Genomic DNA, 21,024 nt, shown 5'->3' with positions numbered 1-21,024 from the left:
GTTGCTTATCAGCTTAAGGAGATTTTGGGCTGAGACAATGGGGTTTTCTAAATATACAATCATGTCATCTGCAAACAGGGACAGTTTGACTTCTTCTTTTCCTAACTGAATACCCTTGATTTCTTTCTCTTGCCTGATTGCCCTAGCCAGAACTTCCAACACTATGTTGAATAGGAGTGGTGAGAGAGGGCATCCCTATCTTGTGCCAGTTTTCAAAGGGAATTTTTCCAGTTTTTGCCCATTCAGTATGATATTGGCTGTGGGTTTGTCATAAATAGCTCTTATTATTTTGAAGTACGTTCCATCAATACCGAATTTATTGAGCGTTTTTAGCATGAAGGGCTGTTGAATTTTGTCAAAAGCCTTTTCTGCATCTATTGAGATAATCATGTGGTTCTTGTCTTTGGTTCTGTTTATATGCTGGATTATGTTTATTGATTTGTGAATGTTGAACCAGCCTTGTATCCCAGGGATGAAGCCCACTTGATCATGGTGGATAAGCTTTTTGATGTGCTGCTGAATCCAGCTTGCCAGTATTTTATTGAGGATTTTTGCTTTGATGTTCATCAGGGATATTGGTCTAAAATTCTCTTTTTTTGTTGTGTTTCTCCCAGGCTTTGGTATCAGGATGATGTTGGCCTCATAAAATGAGTTAGGGAGGATTCCCTCTTTTCCTATTGATTGGAATAGTTTCAGAAGGAATGGTACCAGCTCCTCCTTGTACCTCTGGTAGAATTCAGCTGTGAATCTCTCTGATCCTGGACTTTTTTTGATTGGTAGGCTATTAATTATCGCCTCAATTTCAGAGTCTGCTATTGGTCTATTCAGGGATTCAACTTCTTCCTGGTTTAGTCTTGGAAGAGTGTAAGTGTCCAGGAAATTATCCATTTCTTCTAGATTTTCTAGTTTATTTGCGTATGGGTGTTTATAGTATTCTCTGATGGTAGTCTGTATTTCTGTGGGGTCGGTGGTGATATCGCCTTTATCATTTTTTATTGCGTCTATTTGATTCTTCTCTCTTTTCTTCTTTATTAGTCTTGCTAGCGGTCTGTCAATTTTGTTGATCTTTTCAAAAAACCAACTCCTGGATTCATTGATTTTTTGCGGGGGGGGGGTTTTGTGTCTCTATCTCCTTCAGTTCTGCTCTGATCTTAGTTATTTCTTGCCTTCTGCTAGCTTTCGAATGTGTTTGCTCTTGCTTCTCTAGTTCTTTTCCTTTTTTTTTTTTTTTTAGCTGGAACTTTTCTTTATTGTACCACAATTTCCAACAGCATGATATCTCCTTTAGCTAGTAGTTGGTCTTTTTTTTTTTCTTTTTTCACCTTCATTTTTTTATTTATTTATTTATTATTATTATACTTTAAGTTGTAGGGTACATGTGCATAACGTGCAGGTTTGTTACATATGTATACTTGTGCCATGTTGGTGTGCTGCACCCATCAACTCGTCATTTACATCAGGTATAACTCCCAGTGCAATCCCTCCCCCCGCCCCCCTCCCCATGATAGGCCCCGGTGTGTGATGTTCCCCTTCCCGAGTCCAAGTGATCTCATTGTTCAGTTCCCACCTATGAGTGAGAACATGCGGTGTTTGGTTTTCTGTTCTTGTGATAGTTTGCTAAGAATGATGGTTTCCAGCTGCATCCATGTTCCTACAAAGGACACAAACTCATCCTTTTTGATGGCGGCATAGTATTCCATGGTGTATATGTGCCACATTTTCTTAATCCAATCTGTCACTGATGGACATTTGGGTTGATTCCAAGTCTTTGCTATTGTGAATAGTGCCGCAATAAACATACGTGTGCATGTGTCTTTGTAGCAGCATAATTTATAATCCTAGTTCTTTTCATTGTGATGTTAGAGTGTCAATTTTAGATCTTTCCAGCTTTCTCTTGTGGGCATTTAGTGCTATAAATTTCCCTCTACACACTGCTTTAAATGTGTCCCAGAGATTCTGGTATGTTGTATCTTTGTTCTCATTGGTTTCAAAGAACACCTTTATTTCTGCCTTCATTTCGTTATGTACCCAGTAGTCATTCAGGAGCAGGTTGTTCAGTTTCCATGTAGTTGAGCGATTTTGATTGAGTTTCTTAGTCCTTAGTTCTAGTTTGATTGCACTGTGTTCTGAGAGACAGTTTGTTATAATTTCTCTTCTTGTACATTTGCTGAGGAGTGCTTTACTTCCAATTATGTGGTCAGTTTTGGAATAAGTGCGATGTGGTGCTGAGAAGAATGTATATTCTGTTGATTTGGGTGGAGAGTTCTATAGATGTCTATTAGGCCTGCTTGCTGCAGAGCTGAGTTCAATTCCTGGATATCCTTGTTAACTTTCTGTCTCGTTGATCTGTCTAATGTTGACAGTGGAGTGTTGAAGTCTCCCATTATTATTGTATGGGAGTCTAAGTCTCTTTGTAAGTCTCTAAGGACTTGCTTGATGAATCTGGGTGCTCCTGTATTGGGGGCATATATATTTAGGATAGTTAGCTCTTCCTGTTGAATTGATCCCTTTACCATTATGTAATGGCCTTCTTTGTCTCTTTTGATCTTTGATGGTTTAAAGTATGTTTTATCAGAGACTAGTATTGCAACCTCTGCTTTTTTTTTTTTGTTCTCCATTTGCTTGGTAAATCTTCCTCCATCCCTTTATTTTGAGCCTATGTATGTCTCTGCGTGTGAGATGGGTCTCCTGAATACAGCAGACTGATGGGTCTTGACTCTTTATCTAGTTTGCCAGTCTGTGTCTTTTAATTGGAGCATTTAGTCCATTTACATTTAAGGTTAATATTGTTATGTGTGAACTTGATCCTGCCATTATGATATTAACTGGTTATTTTGCTCGTTACTTGATGCAGTTTCTTCCTAGCCTCGATGGTCTTTACATTTTGGCATGTTTTTGCAATGGCTGGTACCAGTTGTTCCTTTCCATGTTTAGTGCTTCCTTCAGGGTCTCTTGTAAGGCAGGCCTGGTGGTGACAAAATCTCTAAGCATTTGCTTATCTGTAAAGGATTTCTCCTTCACTTGTGAAACTTAGTTTGGCTGGATATGAAATTCTGGGTTTAAAATTCTTTTCTTTAAGAATGTTGAATATTGGCCCCCACTCTCTTCTGGCTTGTAGAGTTTCTGCTGAGAGATCTGCTGTTAGTCTGATGGGCTTCCCTTTGTGGGTAACCCGACCTTTCTCTCTGGCTGCCCTTAAGATTTTTTCCTTCATTTCAACTTTGGTGAATCTGGCAATTATGTGTCTTGGAGTTGCTCTTCTCGAGGAGTATCTTTGTGGCGTTCTCAGTATTTCCTGGATTTCAATGTTGGCCTGCCCTACTAGGTTGGGGAAGTTCTCCTGGATGATATCCTGAAGAGTCTTTTCCAACTTGGTTCCATTTTCCCCCTCACTTTCAGGCACCCCAATCAGACGTAGATTTGGTCTTTTTACATAATCCCATACTTCTTGCAGGCTTTGCTCATTTCTTTTTCTTCTTTTTTCTTTTGGTTCTCTTCTTGCTTCATTTCATTCATTTGATCCTCAATCGCTGATACTCTTTCTTCCAGTTGATCGAGTCGGGTACTGAAGCTTGTGCATTTGTCACGTATTTCTCGTGTCATGGTTTTCATCTCTGTCCATTCATTTATGACCTTCTCTGCATTAATTACTCTAGCTATCAATTCTTCCACTCTTTTTTCAAGATTTTTAGTTTCTCTGCGCTGGGTATGTAATTCCTCCTTTAGCTCTGAGAAGTTTGATGGACTGAAGCCTTCTTCTCTCATCTCATCAAAGTCATTCTCTGTCCAGCTGTGATCCGTTGCTGGCAACGAGCTGCACTCCTTTGCCAGGGGAGATGCGCTCTTATTTTTTGAATTTCCAGCTTTTCTGCCCTGCTTTTTCCCCATCTTTGTGGTTTTATCTGCCTCTGATCTTTCATGATGGTGACGTACTGATGGGGTTTTGGTGTAGGTGTCCTTCCTGTTTGATAGTTTTCCTTCTACCAGTCAGGACCCTCAGCTGTAGGTCTGTTGGAGATTGCTTGAGGTCCACTCCAGACCCTGTTTGCCTGGGTATCAGCAGCAGAGGCTGCAGAAGATAGAATATTGCTTAACAGCGAGTGTACCTGTCTGATTCTTACTTTGGAAGCTTCCTCTCAGGGGTGTACTCCACCCTGTGAGGTGTGGGGTGTCAGACTGCCCCTAGTGGGGATGTCTCCCAGTTAGGCTACTCAGGGGTCAGGGACCCACTTGAGCAGGCAGTCTGTCCCTTCTCAGATCTCAACCTCCGTGTTGGGAGATCCACCGCTCTCTTCAAAGCTGTCAGACAGAGTCATTTGCGTCTGCAGAGGTTTCTGCTGCTTTTTATTGTTGTTGTTTAGCTGTGCCCTGTCCCCAAAGGTGGAGTCTACATAGACAGGCAGGTTTCCTTGAGCTGCTATGAGCTCCACCCAGTTCCAGCTTCCCAGCGGCTTTGTTTACCTACTTAAGCCTCAGCAATGGCGGGCGCCCCTCCCCCAGCCTCGCTGCTGCCTTGCGGTTAGATCGCAGACTGCTGTGCTAGCAATGAGGGAGGCTCCGTGGGCATGGGACCCTCCCAGCAGGTGTGTTATATAATCTCCTGGTGTGCCCGTTTGCTTAAAGCACAGTACTGGGGTGGGAGTTACCCGATTTTCCAGGTGTTGTGTGTCTCAGTTCCCCTGGCTAGGAAAAGGGATTCCCTTTCCCCTTGTGCTTCCCAGGTGAGGCGATGCCTCACCCTGCTTCTGCTCTCGCTGGTCGGGCTGCAGCAGCTGACCAGCACCGATCGTCCGGCACTCCCTAGTGAGATGAACCCAGTACCTCAGTTGAAAATGCAGAAATCACTGGTCTTCTGTGTCACTGGCGCTGGCAGTTGGAGACTGGAGCTGTTCCTACTCAGCCATCTTGCTCCACCCCCCGACATTTGACAATTCTTAATTATCATCTTGATTTCCTTTTCCTCTGTTAAGTTAAATGAATGCATTAAAAATTCCAGCTATGGCACTTTTCTATTCTTTCTATCTCTTTTTCTACTTACTATACATGGAAAAGTATCTATAATGATGGCTGTTCATGTTAATGATGGTTACTTTGGAAATAAACTGTGATTATCTTTGGACAACAAGAAAGAGCGTAGACTCAGATAGAGAGGATCATAGCTTTTCTGTGCTGTTGAAGTTTTTAAACTTTATAGCAGTATCATTGTAAATAAGACAGAAATGGTAGCTTTTGGTAGATAACCACAAGAAGGTTCACAACTGGGCTGTGTGTACTCTAACACAACTTTACACAACACCTACAATTGCACCATTTACTCCAGACCTACTGAACGACAAAGCAGTCTCTGGAATATTGCGTCTGTGTGGGTTCTCTGATGTCCCTGCATCTGGAATACTTCACCTTTCAGCTCTCCTATCTCCCTGATGATCACCTGCATATGCTTCTACAATCTGCTCATTCATCTGGAGGTTTTCCTAGCTCCACCCCTATCTTCTCAAGTAGAATCAAATCACCCCAATTATGCTTTTCAAACATAATTTTAACATAGTATGTATACCAGAATTGCAATTATTTTATTTCACATATGATTCTAAGGTTTTTGAGGGCAAGCAAAATGGCTTATCATTTATCCCTGGAGCTTAGTGCCTGGCAAATACATACTCAAAACTTATGAAGGCAAGAAGGAAGGAAAAATCAGGTAAATAGGGTGGGCATGTCAGAGGGAAGAAGGAAGAAATGAAAGAGAGTAAGATGAAAACAAAAGAAGAGCTAAAATAATCTGTCTCAAATCAAACAATTACAGACTTTCCTCTTTTTGTAAAAAAGAAGATGCTTGCATGTGTGTTTTAAGTGTTAGTCCATTTATATGCAATTCAAAAACTGGAAAACTTAACTTTCCCAAGTTTTTCTGCCTGAACTACATAAATACTAACAAAAGATAAAGAAATCCAGGATAAACAAATGGTAAATACATATCAAAGAAAACACTTGACAAAACAAATCATTTCATTCAGTACCTTACTATTTCAATGGACTAGCTTGAACATTCTAATTGTATTTTTTAGTAGTAGGTATGAAATATGTATTATATAATAATAAAATGGTACACAAAATTTTAGAGAGAAAAAAAATGCTGCCTCTCACCTCATAATATGACCATGCAATTTCCTACCCTACTTAAGCTTTTCTGAGAGAAGGAAGGAAGAATAAATACAGATGAGGTAGATTTCAGAGATGAGTTTCAGTTCATGTTGGACTGTGTCTCATATTCTGATTTAGAAGGGAATTATCTGACTAGAAAAGTGACATTATCTTTGAGAGGTTAATTCTGACTACTGTGTTGAGTATTTGTTATATAGAGCAAGGATGAAAACTGGGAGAGAGTAAGGAGGCTGTAGAAAAATAATGCAGACATTCAGGTGACTTCAAGCAGGGTCATAGCAATATCTGTAGCAACAGACAATTCAAAAATAAAATGTTAAAATCCACTTATAATAACCTTTGAAGTGAATACCAAAAAACTTTAATAAAAGATGTGCAAGACCTTTCACTGAACACTGTGTACTTCTTGAAAGTAAATAAATGGAGAGATACTCCTTGTTCATGGATCAAAAAGCCAATACTGCTAAATTTTGTCAATACTGTCAGTTCTTCCCAAATTGAGCCATAGATTTAATATAATTTCAGTCAAAACCCCTCAGTGTTTTTTAAAGAAATTAACAAGCTAATTTTAAAACACCTGTGGAAATATATAGTACTTGGAGCAGCACAAATGAATATTTATTCTAGAACCAAACTAATCAGATGTGGTATTAGCTTAAAAATAGACATAGAGATCAATAGAATAGAATAAAGTCCAAAAACAGACCCACATGGACATGTATCTATATCTATATAGTTAGTTGGCTTTCAATGAAGGTGTCAAAGTAATGTAATGGGCAAAAAAAAGAAACTTGTCAGCAAATGGTACTCAAGAAATTGGACATTGATATGGGAAATAGTGAATATTGATTCTTACTTCACACATACAAAAATTAATTCAAAATGTATCACTAAGATAAAAATAAAACATTCTATAATTCTGGAGGAAAACAGGAGAAAATCTTAGTTACAGTGGGTTAGCCAAGTTACCATTAAAGCTAGGTATCCAAAATATATTAAGAAATCATAAAAATTAGTCAGAAAAAAAACAACTCAATAGAAATGGGTAAAAGCCTTCAGCAGGCACTTCACAAGTATATATGTCAAAATGAATAAACATATTTTTCAAAGCTTCTAAAGGTCATTAATATTTAATAAAATGCATATTCAAAGCACAATAAAAGATAATTATGCCAATACCAGATAGGTAAAACTTAGAAAGATGACAATGATTGATTAACTGAAAGAGGGAAAGGAAGCATAAAATTTACTACACAGCTCTAGGCATTTAAATTGGGACAGCATTTTAGAAAACAGTTTGGCATCACCTACCAAAGTTGAAGATGCACACACTTCTGGGCATATACCCTAGAGAAATGTGTGATCATGTGCACCCACAGGCAGGAAGAAAACGTCATGATGGCACTATTCATAACAATATCAAATAGGGACAACCCAATGTCAACCAAGAGTAGAATAAATAAGGAAACAAAAGTATTGTATATTTATACAATGATATGCTACAATGCAATCATGAATAAGCAAAAATTACACAATGATGGTTAAAAGGAGACAGGCAAAAAAATGACATACTGTATGGTTCCATTTATATGCAATTCAAAAACTGGAAAACTTAACTATATCTATTAATATAGACACCTCTATGTTAATGGTTAAAAAATAAAATAAAAAGCAAGAAAGTAATTATGTTAAATGTCAGCAGAGTGTTTACTTCCAGTGATGAAAGTGTAGAGTGTTATTGAATAAGGCAATGTGGGGTCTTTAGAAGGTTTGATAATGTCATTTTTCTTGAATTTGGCATTGGTTGCATGAGTGCTCAGCTTGTAATTATTCGCCCTGTACAGCTAAAGTTTATGAACTTTCTGAATGGGTTGATTATATTTCGCCTAAAATGAAGGATTTTTTATTTTTGTTTTTCTTAAAGACAAAATGTGGCCTGGGGTTAAGAGGAACTGTCAACAATATTAAGCCAGAGCTTTATTCAACAGCCTACTGTTAAGACAATAACTTGGAGTTATTCTGTATTGCCTTGTGTAAATTCTACCCTCTAACATTCCTGTTGGGGCTTGGAGCACAGCAAGAACAAAATTTCCTAAGCATTCTGCTAGCTGCAATTTGATGAAACTAATCAAATACGTTTCCCTTTAAGATGTGAAAACAGGTCTAACATTTAAGTCTCTAATCCATCTTGAATTAATTTTCATATAAGGAGTAAGGAAAGGATCCAGTTATAGCTTTCTACTTATGGCTAGCCAATTTTCCCAGCACCAATTATTAAATAGGGAATCCTTTCAGCATTTCTTATTTTTGTCAAGTTTGTCAAAGATCAGATGGCTGTAGATGTGTGGTATTATTTCTCTGTTCTGTTCCATTGGTCTATATCTCTGTTTTGGTACCAGTACAATGCTGTTTTGGTTACTGTAGCCTTGTAGTATAGTTTGAAGTCAGGTAGCATGATGCCTCCAGCTTTGTTCTTTTAGTTTAGGATTGTCTTGGCAATGCGGGGTCTTTTTTGGTTCCATATGAACTTTAAAGCAGTTTTTTCCAATTCTGTGAAGAAAGTCGTTGTAGCTTAATGGGGATGGCATTGAATCTATAAATTACCTTGGGCAGTATGGCCATTTTCACGATATTGATTCTTCCTATCCATGAGCATGGTATGTTCTTCCATTTGTTTGTGTCTTCTTTTATTTCACTGAGCAGTGGTTTGTAGTTCTCCTTGAAGAGGTCCTTTACATCCCTTGTAAGTTGGATTCCTAGGTATTTTATTATCTTTGAAGCTACTGGGAATGGGAGTTCATTCACGATTCAGCTGGAAACCATCATTCTCAGTAAACGATCACAAGAACAGAAAACCAAATACCTCATGTTCTCACTCATAGGTGGGAATTGAACAATGAGATCACTTGGACACAGGAAGAGGATCATCACACACCGGGTCCTATTGTTGTGGGGAGTCGGGGGGAGGAATAGCATTTGGAGATATACCTAATGTAAATGACGAGCTAATGGGTGCAGCACACCAACATGGCACATGTATACATATGTAACAAACCTGCATGTTGTCCACGTGTACCCTAGAACTTAAAGTATAATTTAAAAAAAAAAAAAAAAAGATGTGAAAACAGGTAGACCTACTTTTCATTTGGGCAGTCCCTCTTAGCAAAAGAGTTTTAATCTATTCCTCAGTTCTTTTCAACTTTTTAAAAAATATATGTTTGAGACACCCTATATACTTTTGGTTGAAATGCTATGCAAAAGTAATTATATAATTGTTGGGTTATATACAATAAAATTTTAGGACTTTGACCATCCTCATAAGATGATTGTCAAACTTCAAATACGTATCGAAATCATGACTATCCTAGAGATCCAACATCTCTGACCTCATTTGCAAACATTTCTCCTCGACCACCATCTTCCTTTCTGTTATTTTGTATTTCTTTAGCACTGGCCATCTCTTCCAACTGGAACAATCTACCCCTGACATACCCATGGCTACCTCTTCTATTCATTCATGTCTTTGAGCCAAAAGTCACTTCAAAGAGTCTTTCTAAATAATTTTATTTAAATATAGCCCATGCATTACTATAATTTTTTCCTATGTGTGTGGGACATGTGTGGAGGTTGTAGGTTGGGGGGCGGTAATATGTAACTCCCTTAAGACTATAGACTCTTCAAGAGCAAGGACTTTGTTTGGTCATCATCATCCCTATCTGCAGGGCATAGAAGGCTGACACATGATAGACAATTAGGAAACACTTGTGAATAAGTTAATTGCTATAAGTACACTCAGCTGAATACATGCTCTCTTACTTTTTACAGATGATGAAACTGAAGCTAAGACAGTTTAGGTAATTTTTTCAGCCATACAAGCTAGAAGGGGTAAAAATGAGTTTAAAACCAATAAAAGAGAATCAATTGTTGTACCCAATCCAAAACACACATTTCAAGCAACACTGAATTCAGTGATGGAAAAGCCTAATAATTCTAATAATTCAATAGGAATGAAAAGAAACACTCACTTTGATGTAGTTAACAGAAGAGGTTAAAGACACGAAATGCAAACAAAAGCAATGTGGGCCTAACCATGAAACATGTGCTTTATTGGGGAGAAGCAAAAGAATAAACACACTTGTTCTCGGGATAGGAACCACCATCTACATCACAGACAGCAAGGCGAGATTAGGCAATGATCTGGCTGCTCATCTTCCAACAACATGATATCAGCTTTCAGAACTAAGCCTTTTCTCTGTCAGCTCTCAAGCCAGGCAGAGGTTAGGGAAGATGCAGCCTCTCACCACAGCTGAAGGGAAGATGATGGAGTGCTGGGACTAAGAAGAGCCACTGGATCTTGTTGTTTCATGGTCCTGATGAATTCTAGTGATGTTACTTGCTCCTGGGTGGATACTTCTGCTGGCAGGGTGGGTATGGTTGCACAGGAGGGCATTTATCCTGGCATGGTGGAGGTGGGCAATGCTCAGGTGGACAAGGAGGAGGCATGTAAGGCTCAGGGCACTTCGGAGGTGGACAAGGCTCTGGGCACTTTGGCGTGGGGCACACAGGAGGTGGCTGGCAGGGCTGCTTGCACTGCTGCTGCTGGTAAGACATCTCTCCTCAGTCTCAGAGAATCTGAAAGATACACAAGCAACAGTGCTCATAAGAGAGATAGTCCTGTTGGTGGAGCAATTAGCTAGAACATTAAATCTCCAGTATCTAAGGACTAACTCTGATCCCTAATACAGTCTTTATGACTTTATGTTGCTTCTTCACACTTCACTTTTAGGACCTCTTACCCTCAGTTCTTCAGTCTTTCTGGCTGTTCTCTCATTCTACCTTTTTCTGAAAATAAAATTGCCTATGAGACAGCAACAAGTGTTGTCTGAATACAAACACTATCTGAAGAAGAAAAACTCAGATATTGAAATTCTAGCCAATACCAAACAAATCTGTACTTTTATCTTCCATGAGGCCCTCGTTACCAGTTTTAATGAGCTGACTGTGGTGCTGAGCCATGAGTTTTTGAAGAGAATTGCAAAAACTTGTGCCCTTCACCCAAGGAGATTGCACTCCAAGAAGATGTATTTGGAACAGATGTGAAGCAGGAGACAGAACAGCATCTTGTGTCTCTCACTCTCCTTTAGTTTAAGATTTTGTTTATTTGACTCCAGGTTCCTCATCACCTTCATGTTTATCTAGCAAATACCAGCTAAAATTTACCTTCAAGACCTCATTATCTTCTTTTTCCTATCCATGAGGATAAATTGGTTAAAACAAATAGGCATTTCTGTCCCCAAGTTAAACCCTAACACCAGCCAAGTGCAAGAAAGGCTTCTAAGATTTGTACTCACCAGAGTCTCCAAAGATCTACAACTGAATGTCAAGAAGATAGCCTGTGTGGTGGAGAGTCCTTTTATAAGGGGCAGGCAGCCCTACACAGGGAACAGCCTAGGACTAGCATGATGTGCTTATTTCCCAACCAACATACCACCTACATGCAATCCATGCTGGTGTCACAAAATTTCCTAGTCCATGATCCTCCCCAGCAGGATAAGTGCACAGTGATTCACTTGGGACATTATCTCAGGTTCCTCATGCCAGTGGCAATTGTAGAATGTGACAAATTGTCTGACAACTGTGGTGCTTTCCTATAATTAGAGATGGTGCTTCTCCTACTTCCCAGCTTCCAAAGTGTCTTTTATGTAAAACTACTCCCATTCAATTTCACATGCCCAGTATCCAGCTGTGTTCTCTTTAGTAGAGACCAGTATGTGTTGATCCTGCAGCCTGGCTATATCCTAACCCTCAACTGCAGTTTTTCTTTACAACTAACTTCCCCTTTTATCATGGCCTATTGATCCTTAGGCTTTTCTTGACAATTAATTGACTTGAACAGGGCCACAAAATCATATATCAGCTTCCTAGATGCTGACAGCCCCACCCTGGGTGTGTTCCGACATGGTATTAATGGGCTTGAACAAGGCAACACCATCCCTCAGTTTCCTAGGCCATGAGAGCCATGTTGGGGACCCTCATTAAAGCTTCACGTTTGCAGATTTACACACTAACCTCATCTCTATGGCCCTTGTAACTATGAGCAACCTGTGGTCTACTAGAAACCCAAACTCATCTTCTCCCATTTTCTTCCAAACTGACTTAATGTATGTGCTGCATCCATTTTGAAGCTTTTCCACTCATACTCTTTAAATATTGTGTGTTACTTTCTCCTACAAGTTAATTCAATTTACTCCTTCACAATTTCTCTCTTTTGAAATGAATTTAGTAGGATTTCAGCCTTTCTTTGCATGTTCAAGGAATGAAGTTCTGTAAAGCTATTTATCCCGCCATTTACTTCATGGATATTTTTACCTAAATAAGTAAAATATGGCTGGCACGGATCCCACGGATAATTTCTTAGTATAGCTTATTTAACCATATTAACACTTCAGCTAGTATTACTCACTGTCCCAACTTGGAGAAAACTTGAGTACCTTGGTTATGCATACATCTACAGCCACCACTACTGTGTGACATTAAATATTTCCTAACCTCCTTGAAACACAGTTTACACAGCTGTAAAACAAAAATAAAAAATATACCTACCACAAAAGTCTCCTGCAAAAACTCAAAGGGGGGCCTAAAATTGTGCACATTACATAGTGGGTCTTCTAAGAAATATAAACTCTAAAATGAAGAAGAAATAAGAATAACTAATAACTAATCATAACTAACCAATAATTTCGAACATGTCAAAAAAGATGATAAAGAATGCTATTGTTTGGAGTAAGGCCTATTCAGTGAAGATCCTTGCCCTGCATCCCCCGTTCTTCCAGCTGTAGTCACTACTAATTAGACGGCATGGGTACCATAGCACCTGCAGGGTCAGCACCTTGTTTTCCGGAGAAACCTCCTCTCACTATCTGAGGGAAGATTTCATGCCTTGTTCTCTTTACCTAGAATAATGCTGTGTTGTATCTGCAATGTTTCAAACTTGATTGGGTTGGTACAATAGAGAAACAGAAACAAACTGAGGACCTAACATGGGAATTTGAAGAGGTAGGAACGTCTTTGAGTTGAGTCCTACTATTAAATTCTTTCTCAGCATCTCAGAGGAACAACATGAGTCTAGTCATCCCTCCCTAGTACTCTGAAACCAAACAATTGAGTCATCTAAGTTACTATCAGGAAACTGACACACTTCAGGGATGCCAGAAGGAACAGGGATGCTCCTGGGATGGGTGAGGCACTTTCACAGCATTCTTTCTCATGTTGAAATCCTAGAAACTATAGCTGATGCATGCTGAAGAATTAGCTAAGAATTACATGACTTAAAAGAGTTCTATCAACACAATTTTAGACCTACTTTTTTTGTCTCATGAATTACTAATAGATTCCAAAGTTATTTTTACCAATAAATTATTTGGTTTCTCAATTATGCTTGATAAACTGATGGAGGATTGGGCTTTTTAAAGAAAAGAATACTTAATGAGATTTTCCAGCTTCACAAAGAAGAAGAATTTTTTTGTATGAAGAGAAAATAGCTAAAGGACAGATGATCCTCATTTTTCACATATAATGGGTACTTGAAGCACTCTGTGCAAATTAAATCTCTGAAACTCACGTAGTCTCTACATGAAGGTTTGCTAGACTTTACTTATAAACTAGTAACAGTGGTTATCTCAGGAGAATAGTTAAGTATCTAGGGGATACGAGTGGGGAAGAGACTAACTTTTCAGTGCATGACCATTTTCTTCTCTTTTGAATTTTGGTATCATGTTTATTTTTTGCTTATTCAAAATATGTAAATATTTAAATGTTCAAAGATATTTTTAAATTGAAATAAATAAATCTGTGAGTAAATACTATGTTAGCAAATTGGCATGGTATAAACACAATGATTGAGTTAAGTCCTAATTAGGTATGTAACTTTGAGCAATTTTCTTAACATTTCTGCAATTCTCAGCTTCCTCATTGAGAAATGGTAATAATAATACTTCTCTGATGGATGTTTTCATAAGGTGAAAATAAAATAAATTAAATAGTAAGCCTAGTAAAACAACTGTGGAAAGCTGGGAATTATGAGGCTGAATTACCTGGTCCCAAAGTTCCTGATTTGCCTAAAGATTTTGGAAAGAAGGACAAAGCTATTTTATGGGAGTCCCAGAAATGAAGAAATGAAGGAAGGTGGAGAGGGTAGAAGATAAGGGAGTGGAAAGAAGAGGAAAAGGGAAAGAGAGAGATGATGACATTTCCCAAGGACCATTTGATTTTACTTGATTTAACATTTATAGCCTAGTACTTTATGCTCCAGATAAAATTATTTCCATTTTAATAAATAAATTAAGATATACTGCTACTACAAAATATGTCTTTAAGTTCTTGAGAATATAGAATTAAAAATAATAGAATTAGAAAAGAACAGATGTGGCAAGAGTGAGCGTCCCTGCCTTGTTCATGATCTTAGAGGAAAAGCTTTTAATTTTTCACCCTTGAGTAGATTAGCTGTGGATTTCTCATATATGGCCCTTATTATATTGAGATACATTTCCTCTATACCTAATTCATTGACTGTTTTAATCATGAAAAGATGTCGTATTTTGTGGAAAGTTTTATCTGTCTCTATTCAGATGATCATACAATTTGTATCCTTTATTCTGTTTTTGTAGTGTATCACATTTATTGATTTGCCTACATTGAATCATTCTGTTTTTTTAGGAAAGAAGGAAATTTATTGAACCATCCATCCTTGCATCTCAGGGATAAATCCCACATGGTCATGCTGCATTATTCTTTTAATGAACTATTGAATTAGGTGTGCCAGTATTTTGTTGAAGATTTTTTATTCTATATTCTTCAGGGATGTCGGTCTGTAATTTCTTTATGTAGTGTTCATATCTGGCTTCGGTATCAGGGTAATGCCGTCCTCATACAATGAATTTGGAAGTGATCTCTCCTCAATTTTTGGAAAAGTTTCATAATAATTTATTAATACATTAGTTCTTTAAATGTTTGGTAGAGTTTACTACTGTAGCCATGTGGCCCTGAGTTTTTCTTTTATCACAGCATTTACACTGCTGATTTAATCTCCTTACTCATTATTGGTTGGTCCAGATTTTCTATTTCTTCATTATTCAGTCTCAGTAGGTTGCATGTTTCTAGTAATTTATCAATTTCTTCTAGGTTATCCAATTTATTGCTATATAATTGTTTATAGGTAGTCTCTTAGGATCTTTTTTATATCCATGGCATCAGTTTTCATATCTCCTCTTTCATATTTGATTTTATTAATTTGAATCTTCTCTCCTTTTTTCTTTATTAGTCTAGTTAGAGGTTTGTCAAATGAGTCATCTACAACTGCTGTCTCTTCTGTCCCACATCTCACTAACCCTTCAACCCATGGCAGTCTGGGTTTAGCCCACCATCTACTGAAATTATTCCAACCTTTCTGTCAGATAAACTGAGTCATTCTCCATTTTTATCTTCCTAGACTTCTCTGCTACATGTCACAGTGGCAATCATTCCATCTTTCTCTAAAGTCTCTACTTACTGGTTTTCATAACATCCACTTAATATTCTCCTACTCTTGTGCTTAATCTTTCTCTTCCTTGATCTGAACCTCCTCCTCTAAATGCCAAATGGAGTCCTCTCTTGCTCATTTCAGGGATCTTACCATCATATGCATTCTCTGGTGACAATATCAATTATTCCTATGGTTTCAGTCATCGCAAATCTACTAACTCACACATCTATATTTGCACTCCAGAACTCACTTCAATCTTAAATATCCCCTTGCCCTCTAGATATCTCTGTCCAAATATCCTCAAGTACCAACAAACTGATCATCTTTCCCACAAACCACTAGAACCTCCAGTATTCTCTATCCTATACACCAATAATCACCCAGCTACTTGAGTTATCTTGACATTTTCCCCTCTGCTACATGCTACTTATCTAAACACCTCATCCTGACAGTTCAACAGCCTGAGTATCTCTGGAATCCATCTCTCTCCTTCTATGCTGACTGTCATGCCCTAGTTCAGGGCCTCCTCATCTCTTCTTGATTATTAATATAGCTTCCAGATATAGCTGTCTTCCTCGGTCTTGTTTGATTTAAATCCATCTTTCCATTGCCATAAGAGTAATACATTAAAAAGTAAAATCTGACTACATCACTTGCTTGCTTAAAATACTTTAACTTACAAGAGTAAGTTCTAGGCCCATTACATAGTCCTTCCTTCGCCTGTAGCCTCATTCCTTATTACTCCACTTTTTGTACTGTGTGCTATCATGTATCAAACTGTGTAATTTTGCTCACACACCAGTTTTTTCTATCCTCAGTTAATTTATTTACTAACCGGCAATAAGCCATATTGTTATTGTTTTACCGGCCTAATGTCCATACAATTCTCTAAAAGCCATCACTTCAATGAAAAGCCTTCCTGGATTCTTCTCATTAGGGCAGGTGCCCCTACCTAAGAGTCCCATAAAACACTCTGAGCTTTGCATTACATGTTTAGTGCAACCCATCTGCATTAAGCGGATTTCCCACCCATACCCTTTTCCCTTGAGCTTGCAAGTGCTTTGAACAGTCGGACTGCAACTTCACCTTCTACACTCGACATGATCCAATACCTGGAACACAGTACATGCTAAATAAATAGTTGTTAAAAAAAAAAGTAATGATTTTAGTTCCTAAATTTTGTTGACTTACATGTGTCACAACAATCTTGTGAGTTCTGGGGGAAAGAATATGCTATTACCTCTGTGACTAGAAAAAAATAACATTTAATATCCCACAGAATTACTATGTGATTTCATGATTTTCCAGACATCTCATCTTTCCACTACATTAACCCTGCAAAAATCCACACACATACTTATAGCAATTGGAATTACAGATGATAGAGCCTTGACTATTTAGATTTGGGGCTCCTATATTTGGATACTCCATGACAATTTGTCCCAATGCATGTGATTGCTGAATAACTTTGTAAACACCATGTATCTTACCAGTGGATTACAGAAGGAATTGTCTAAAGAATTTTAAAAGACACTGACATTGCAGAGTTTTTTTAGTTCATGTCTCCTGTGACAGAGGTAGTAGAATATTAAATATTATTTTTATAACATTTGGTAAGAGCAGTACATTTAAATACACGCTGTTTTCTCTATCCCCCCTTACCCTCACCATTCACTGCCCACTGCTGATTAGTAGAGAAGTTTGTTTTGTTATATTGAACCAGATAATGGATAAAGAAGACAACTAAAATAATACCAGAAAGCCTAGACAGAGTCATACTAAAAAGGACAGAAAAGGCAAAAGAGAAGTTAGGGCAGCTGCCATGCAAAAATGAGTACAAATTTGGGGGAGAGAGGTAAAGAGGATTTTAAGTTATGTTATTGCAATATAATTCCAGTTTGCCATTTGTTAAGTAAACATCAGTATTTAAATTGATTTTCAATTGTTTTTCCTTTTTAGAACTCAGACTAATATTTCTTCTGAATGTCACCCTGTGCATAAGGTCAGAACAAGATTGTTTGGCTTTATTCAAAATGTACAGATCTCCTCAATTTACAGGGTAAACCACATGGTAAATTGAGGAGCTGGGGCTTACTGGCACTGCCCAGCATCACCCAAGAATATCATACCATTTTCTATTGAATGCACAGTACTTTTGCACCATCATAAAATCAAAAACATTGTAAGGAAAACTAGCATAAGTCAGTGATTATCTGTACTTTGTGAATTATCGCTCGGCTTTTAGAACTTAAGGTGCAAGTTTCATATATATCTTTTTTAGATTACATGTAGAATAATCATTAATTTTATTAAGTGTGATGATCATCTTGTGGCTATTTTAAGATATCTGTTAAAAACACATACTGATAAATTTATAGGTAAAATGATATGATGTTTGAAACTGTAAAATAGTTCAGTGATAAAAAGAACAAATAAAGTATGGGAGAGTAGATGAAGTCAAGAATAACAAATTGTTGATAATTTTTGAAGCTAGGCGATGGATCCAAGAGAGATTATAATACAGTTTTATTGAGGTATAATTGATATACAAAAACTTGTGCACACTTAACGTACACATCTGGATGAATCTAGACATATGCATATACCCATGATATCATCACCACAATCAAGATACTAAGCATATCCATCACCTCTAAAAATTTCCCTATGGGTTTTTTGTTGTTGTGTTGTTATGGGTTGGTTTGTTTTGGTTTGGTTTGGTTTGGGTTTGGGTAAGAATACTTAATGTGAAACCTAACCTCTTATATTTTAAAGGGCACAATACCATTGTGTTAGTCCATTCTCACACTGCTTACAAGGATACTACCGAAGACTGGATAATTTATAAAGGAAATGGATTTAATTGACTCACAGTTCCCCATGGCTGGAGGGGGGCCACACTTGCAATCATGGCAGAGGGTGAAGAGGAAGCACAGCACATCTTACATGGTGGCAGGAGACAGAGAGGGGGGTGGTGGGGTACTGCCAAACACTTTTAAACAATCAGCTCTCATAAGATCTCACTCATTATCACAAGAACAGCATGGGGGAAGCTGCCCCCATGATCCAATTACCTCCCAACAGGTCCCTCCCTCAACATGTGGGATTATAATTCAAGATGAAATTTGGGTGGGTACACAGAGATAAACCATATTTTTCTTCCCTTGGTCCCTCCCAAATCTCATGTCCTTTTCACATTTCAAAAACAATCACACCTTCCCAACAGTCCCCCAAAGTCTTAACTCATTTCAGCATTAACTCAAAAGTCCAAGTCCAAAGTCTCATCTGAGACAAGGCAAATTCCTTCCACCTGTGAGCCTGTAAAATCAAAAACAGGTTCGTTACTTCCAAGATACAATGGGGGTACAGGCATTTGGTAAATGTTCCCCTTCCAAATGGGAGAAATTGACCAAAACAAAGGAGCCACAGGCCCCATGCAAGTCTGAAACCTAGCTGGACAGTCATTAAATCTTAAAGCTCCAAAATCCCCTTTTGACTTCAGGTTTCACATCCAAGGCATGCTGATGCAAGGGGTGGGCTTCCATGGCCTTGGGCAGCTCCACTCCTGTGGCTCTGCATGGTACAGCCCCTGCAGCTGCTTTCTTGAGCTGGCATTGAGTGCATGCAGCTTCTCTAAGTGCATGGTGCAAGCTGTCAGTGGATCTACCTTTCTGGAGTCTGAAGGACAGTGGCCCTCTTCTTATAGCTCCACTAGGCAGTGCCCCAGTTGGGACACTGTGTGGGGTCTCCAATCCCACTTTTCCATTCTGCATTGCCCTAGAAGAGGGTCTCCATGAGGGCTCCACCCCTGCAGCAGACTTCTGCCTGGACATTCAGGCATTCCCATACATCCTCTGAAATCTAGGCATAGGTTCCCAAAGCTTGACACTTGTCTTCTGCATGTCCACAGACCCAACACCATGTGGAAGCTGCCAAGGCTTCAGACTTGCACCCATTGAAGGAAGCCATAGCCAGGGCTGCACTTTGGGATATTTTAGCCATGGCTGGATCTGGAGTGGCTGGGACACAGGGTACCAAGTTGCAAGGCTGCACTGAGCAATGGGGCCCTGAGCCTGGCCCATGAAACAATTTTTCCCCTCTAGGCCTCTGGGCCTATGATGGAAGGGGCTGCCACGAAGATCTCTGAAATACCTTGGAGACATTTCCCCATTGTCTTGGTGATTAACATTCCTTTCCTGGTTACTTACGCAAATTTCTGCAGCAGTCTTGAATTTATCCCCAGAAAAGGGATTTTTATTTTCTACCTCATGGTCAGGCTGCAAATTTTCCAAAGCATTATGTTCTGCTTCTCCTTCGAGCCTAAGTTCGAATTTTGAATCATATCTTTGTGAATGTATGTGACTGTATGCTTTCAGAAACAACCAGGTCACCTCTTGAATTTTTTGCTGCTTAGAAATCTCTTCCACCAAATACCCTAAATCATCTCTTTCAAGTTCAGAGCACCACATATCTCTAGGGCAGAGGCAAAACGCCACCAGTCTCTTTGCTAAAACATAGCAACAGTGACCTTTACTCCAGTTCCCAATAAATTCCTCACCTCCATCTGAGAACAACTCAGCCTGAACTTCATTGTCCATATCACTATCAGCATTTTGATTAAAACCACTCAGCAAGTCTCTAGGAAGTTCCAAATTTTCCCACATCTTCCTGTCTTCTTCTGAGCCCTCCAAACTGTTACAACCTCTGCCCATTATCCACATCCAAGGTCATTTTCACATTTTTAGTTATCTTTACAGCAGTACCCATTCTGCTGGTACCAATTCTCTGTATTAGTTTGTTCTCACACTGCTGTAAAGATACTACCTGAAACCGGGTAAAAAGAAAGCAGGTTTAATTGACTCACAGTTTTGCATGGCTGGGGAGGCCTCAGGAAACTTACAATCATGGTAGAAGGCAAAGGGGAAGCAAGGCATGTCTTACATGGTGGCAGAAGAGAGAGAGAAGTTGGGGGGAACTGCCAAACACTTTTAAGCCATCAGATCTCATAAGAACTCACACACCATCACAAGAACAGCATGGGGGAAATTGCCTCCATGATCCAATCACCTCCCAGCAGGTCCCTCCCTTGAAATGTGGTGATTACAATTTGAAATGAGATTTGAGTGGGTACACAGAGACAAACCATATCAACCATATAGTTAACCATAGGTATTATATTGCACAGCAGGTCTCTAGAATTTATTTATCTTATATAACTGAAACCTTATACTCACTGAAAAACAAATTTTCTATTTCCTTCTACCCCAGCCCCAGCAACCACCATTCTTTCCTCTGCTTCCATAGGTCTGGATATTTTAGAAACTTCACATAAGTAGAATCAT

General features: G+C 38.7%; 1 protein-coding gene across 1 annotated transcript in view; it reads right to left on the bottom strand.

The window, feature by feature from the left end:
- Positions 1-10,241: 10,241 nt before the first annotated feature.
- The window catches only part of SPRR2G (small proline rich protein 2G), a 128,714-nt gene continuing 117,931 nt past the window's right edge, over positions 10,242-21,024 (bottom strand). Inside the window, exon 2 of the mRNA XM_065545785.2 lies at positions 10,242-10,794. Within this exon, the coding sequence (XP_065401857.1) occupies positions 10,552-10,773 (222 nt within the window). The 5' untranslated portion in view covers positions 10,774-10,794 and the 3' untranslated portion in view covers positions 10,242-10,551. The remainder of the gene's footprint in view (positions 10,795-21,024) is intronic.

Source organism: Macaca fascicularis, chromosome 1 (genome assembly GCF_037993035.2).
Source record: "Macaca fascicularis isolate 582-1 chromosome 1, T2T-MFA8v1.1".
In the NCBI taxonomy this organism is placed as follows: Eukaryota; Metazoa; Chordata; class Mammalia; order Primates; family Cercopithecidae; genus Macaca; species Macaca fascicularis.
The sequence above is the reverse complement of the archived record's forward strand: the minus strand, read 5'-3'. Positions and strand labels throughout refer to the sequence as shown.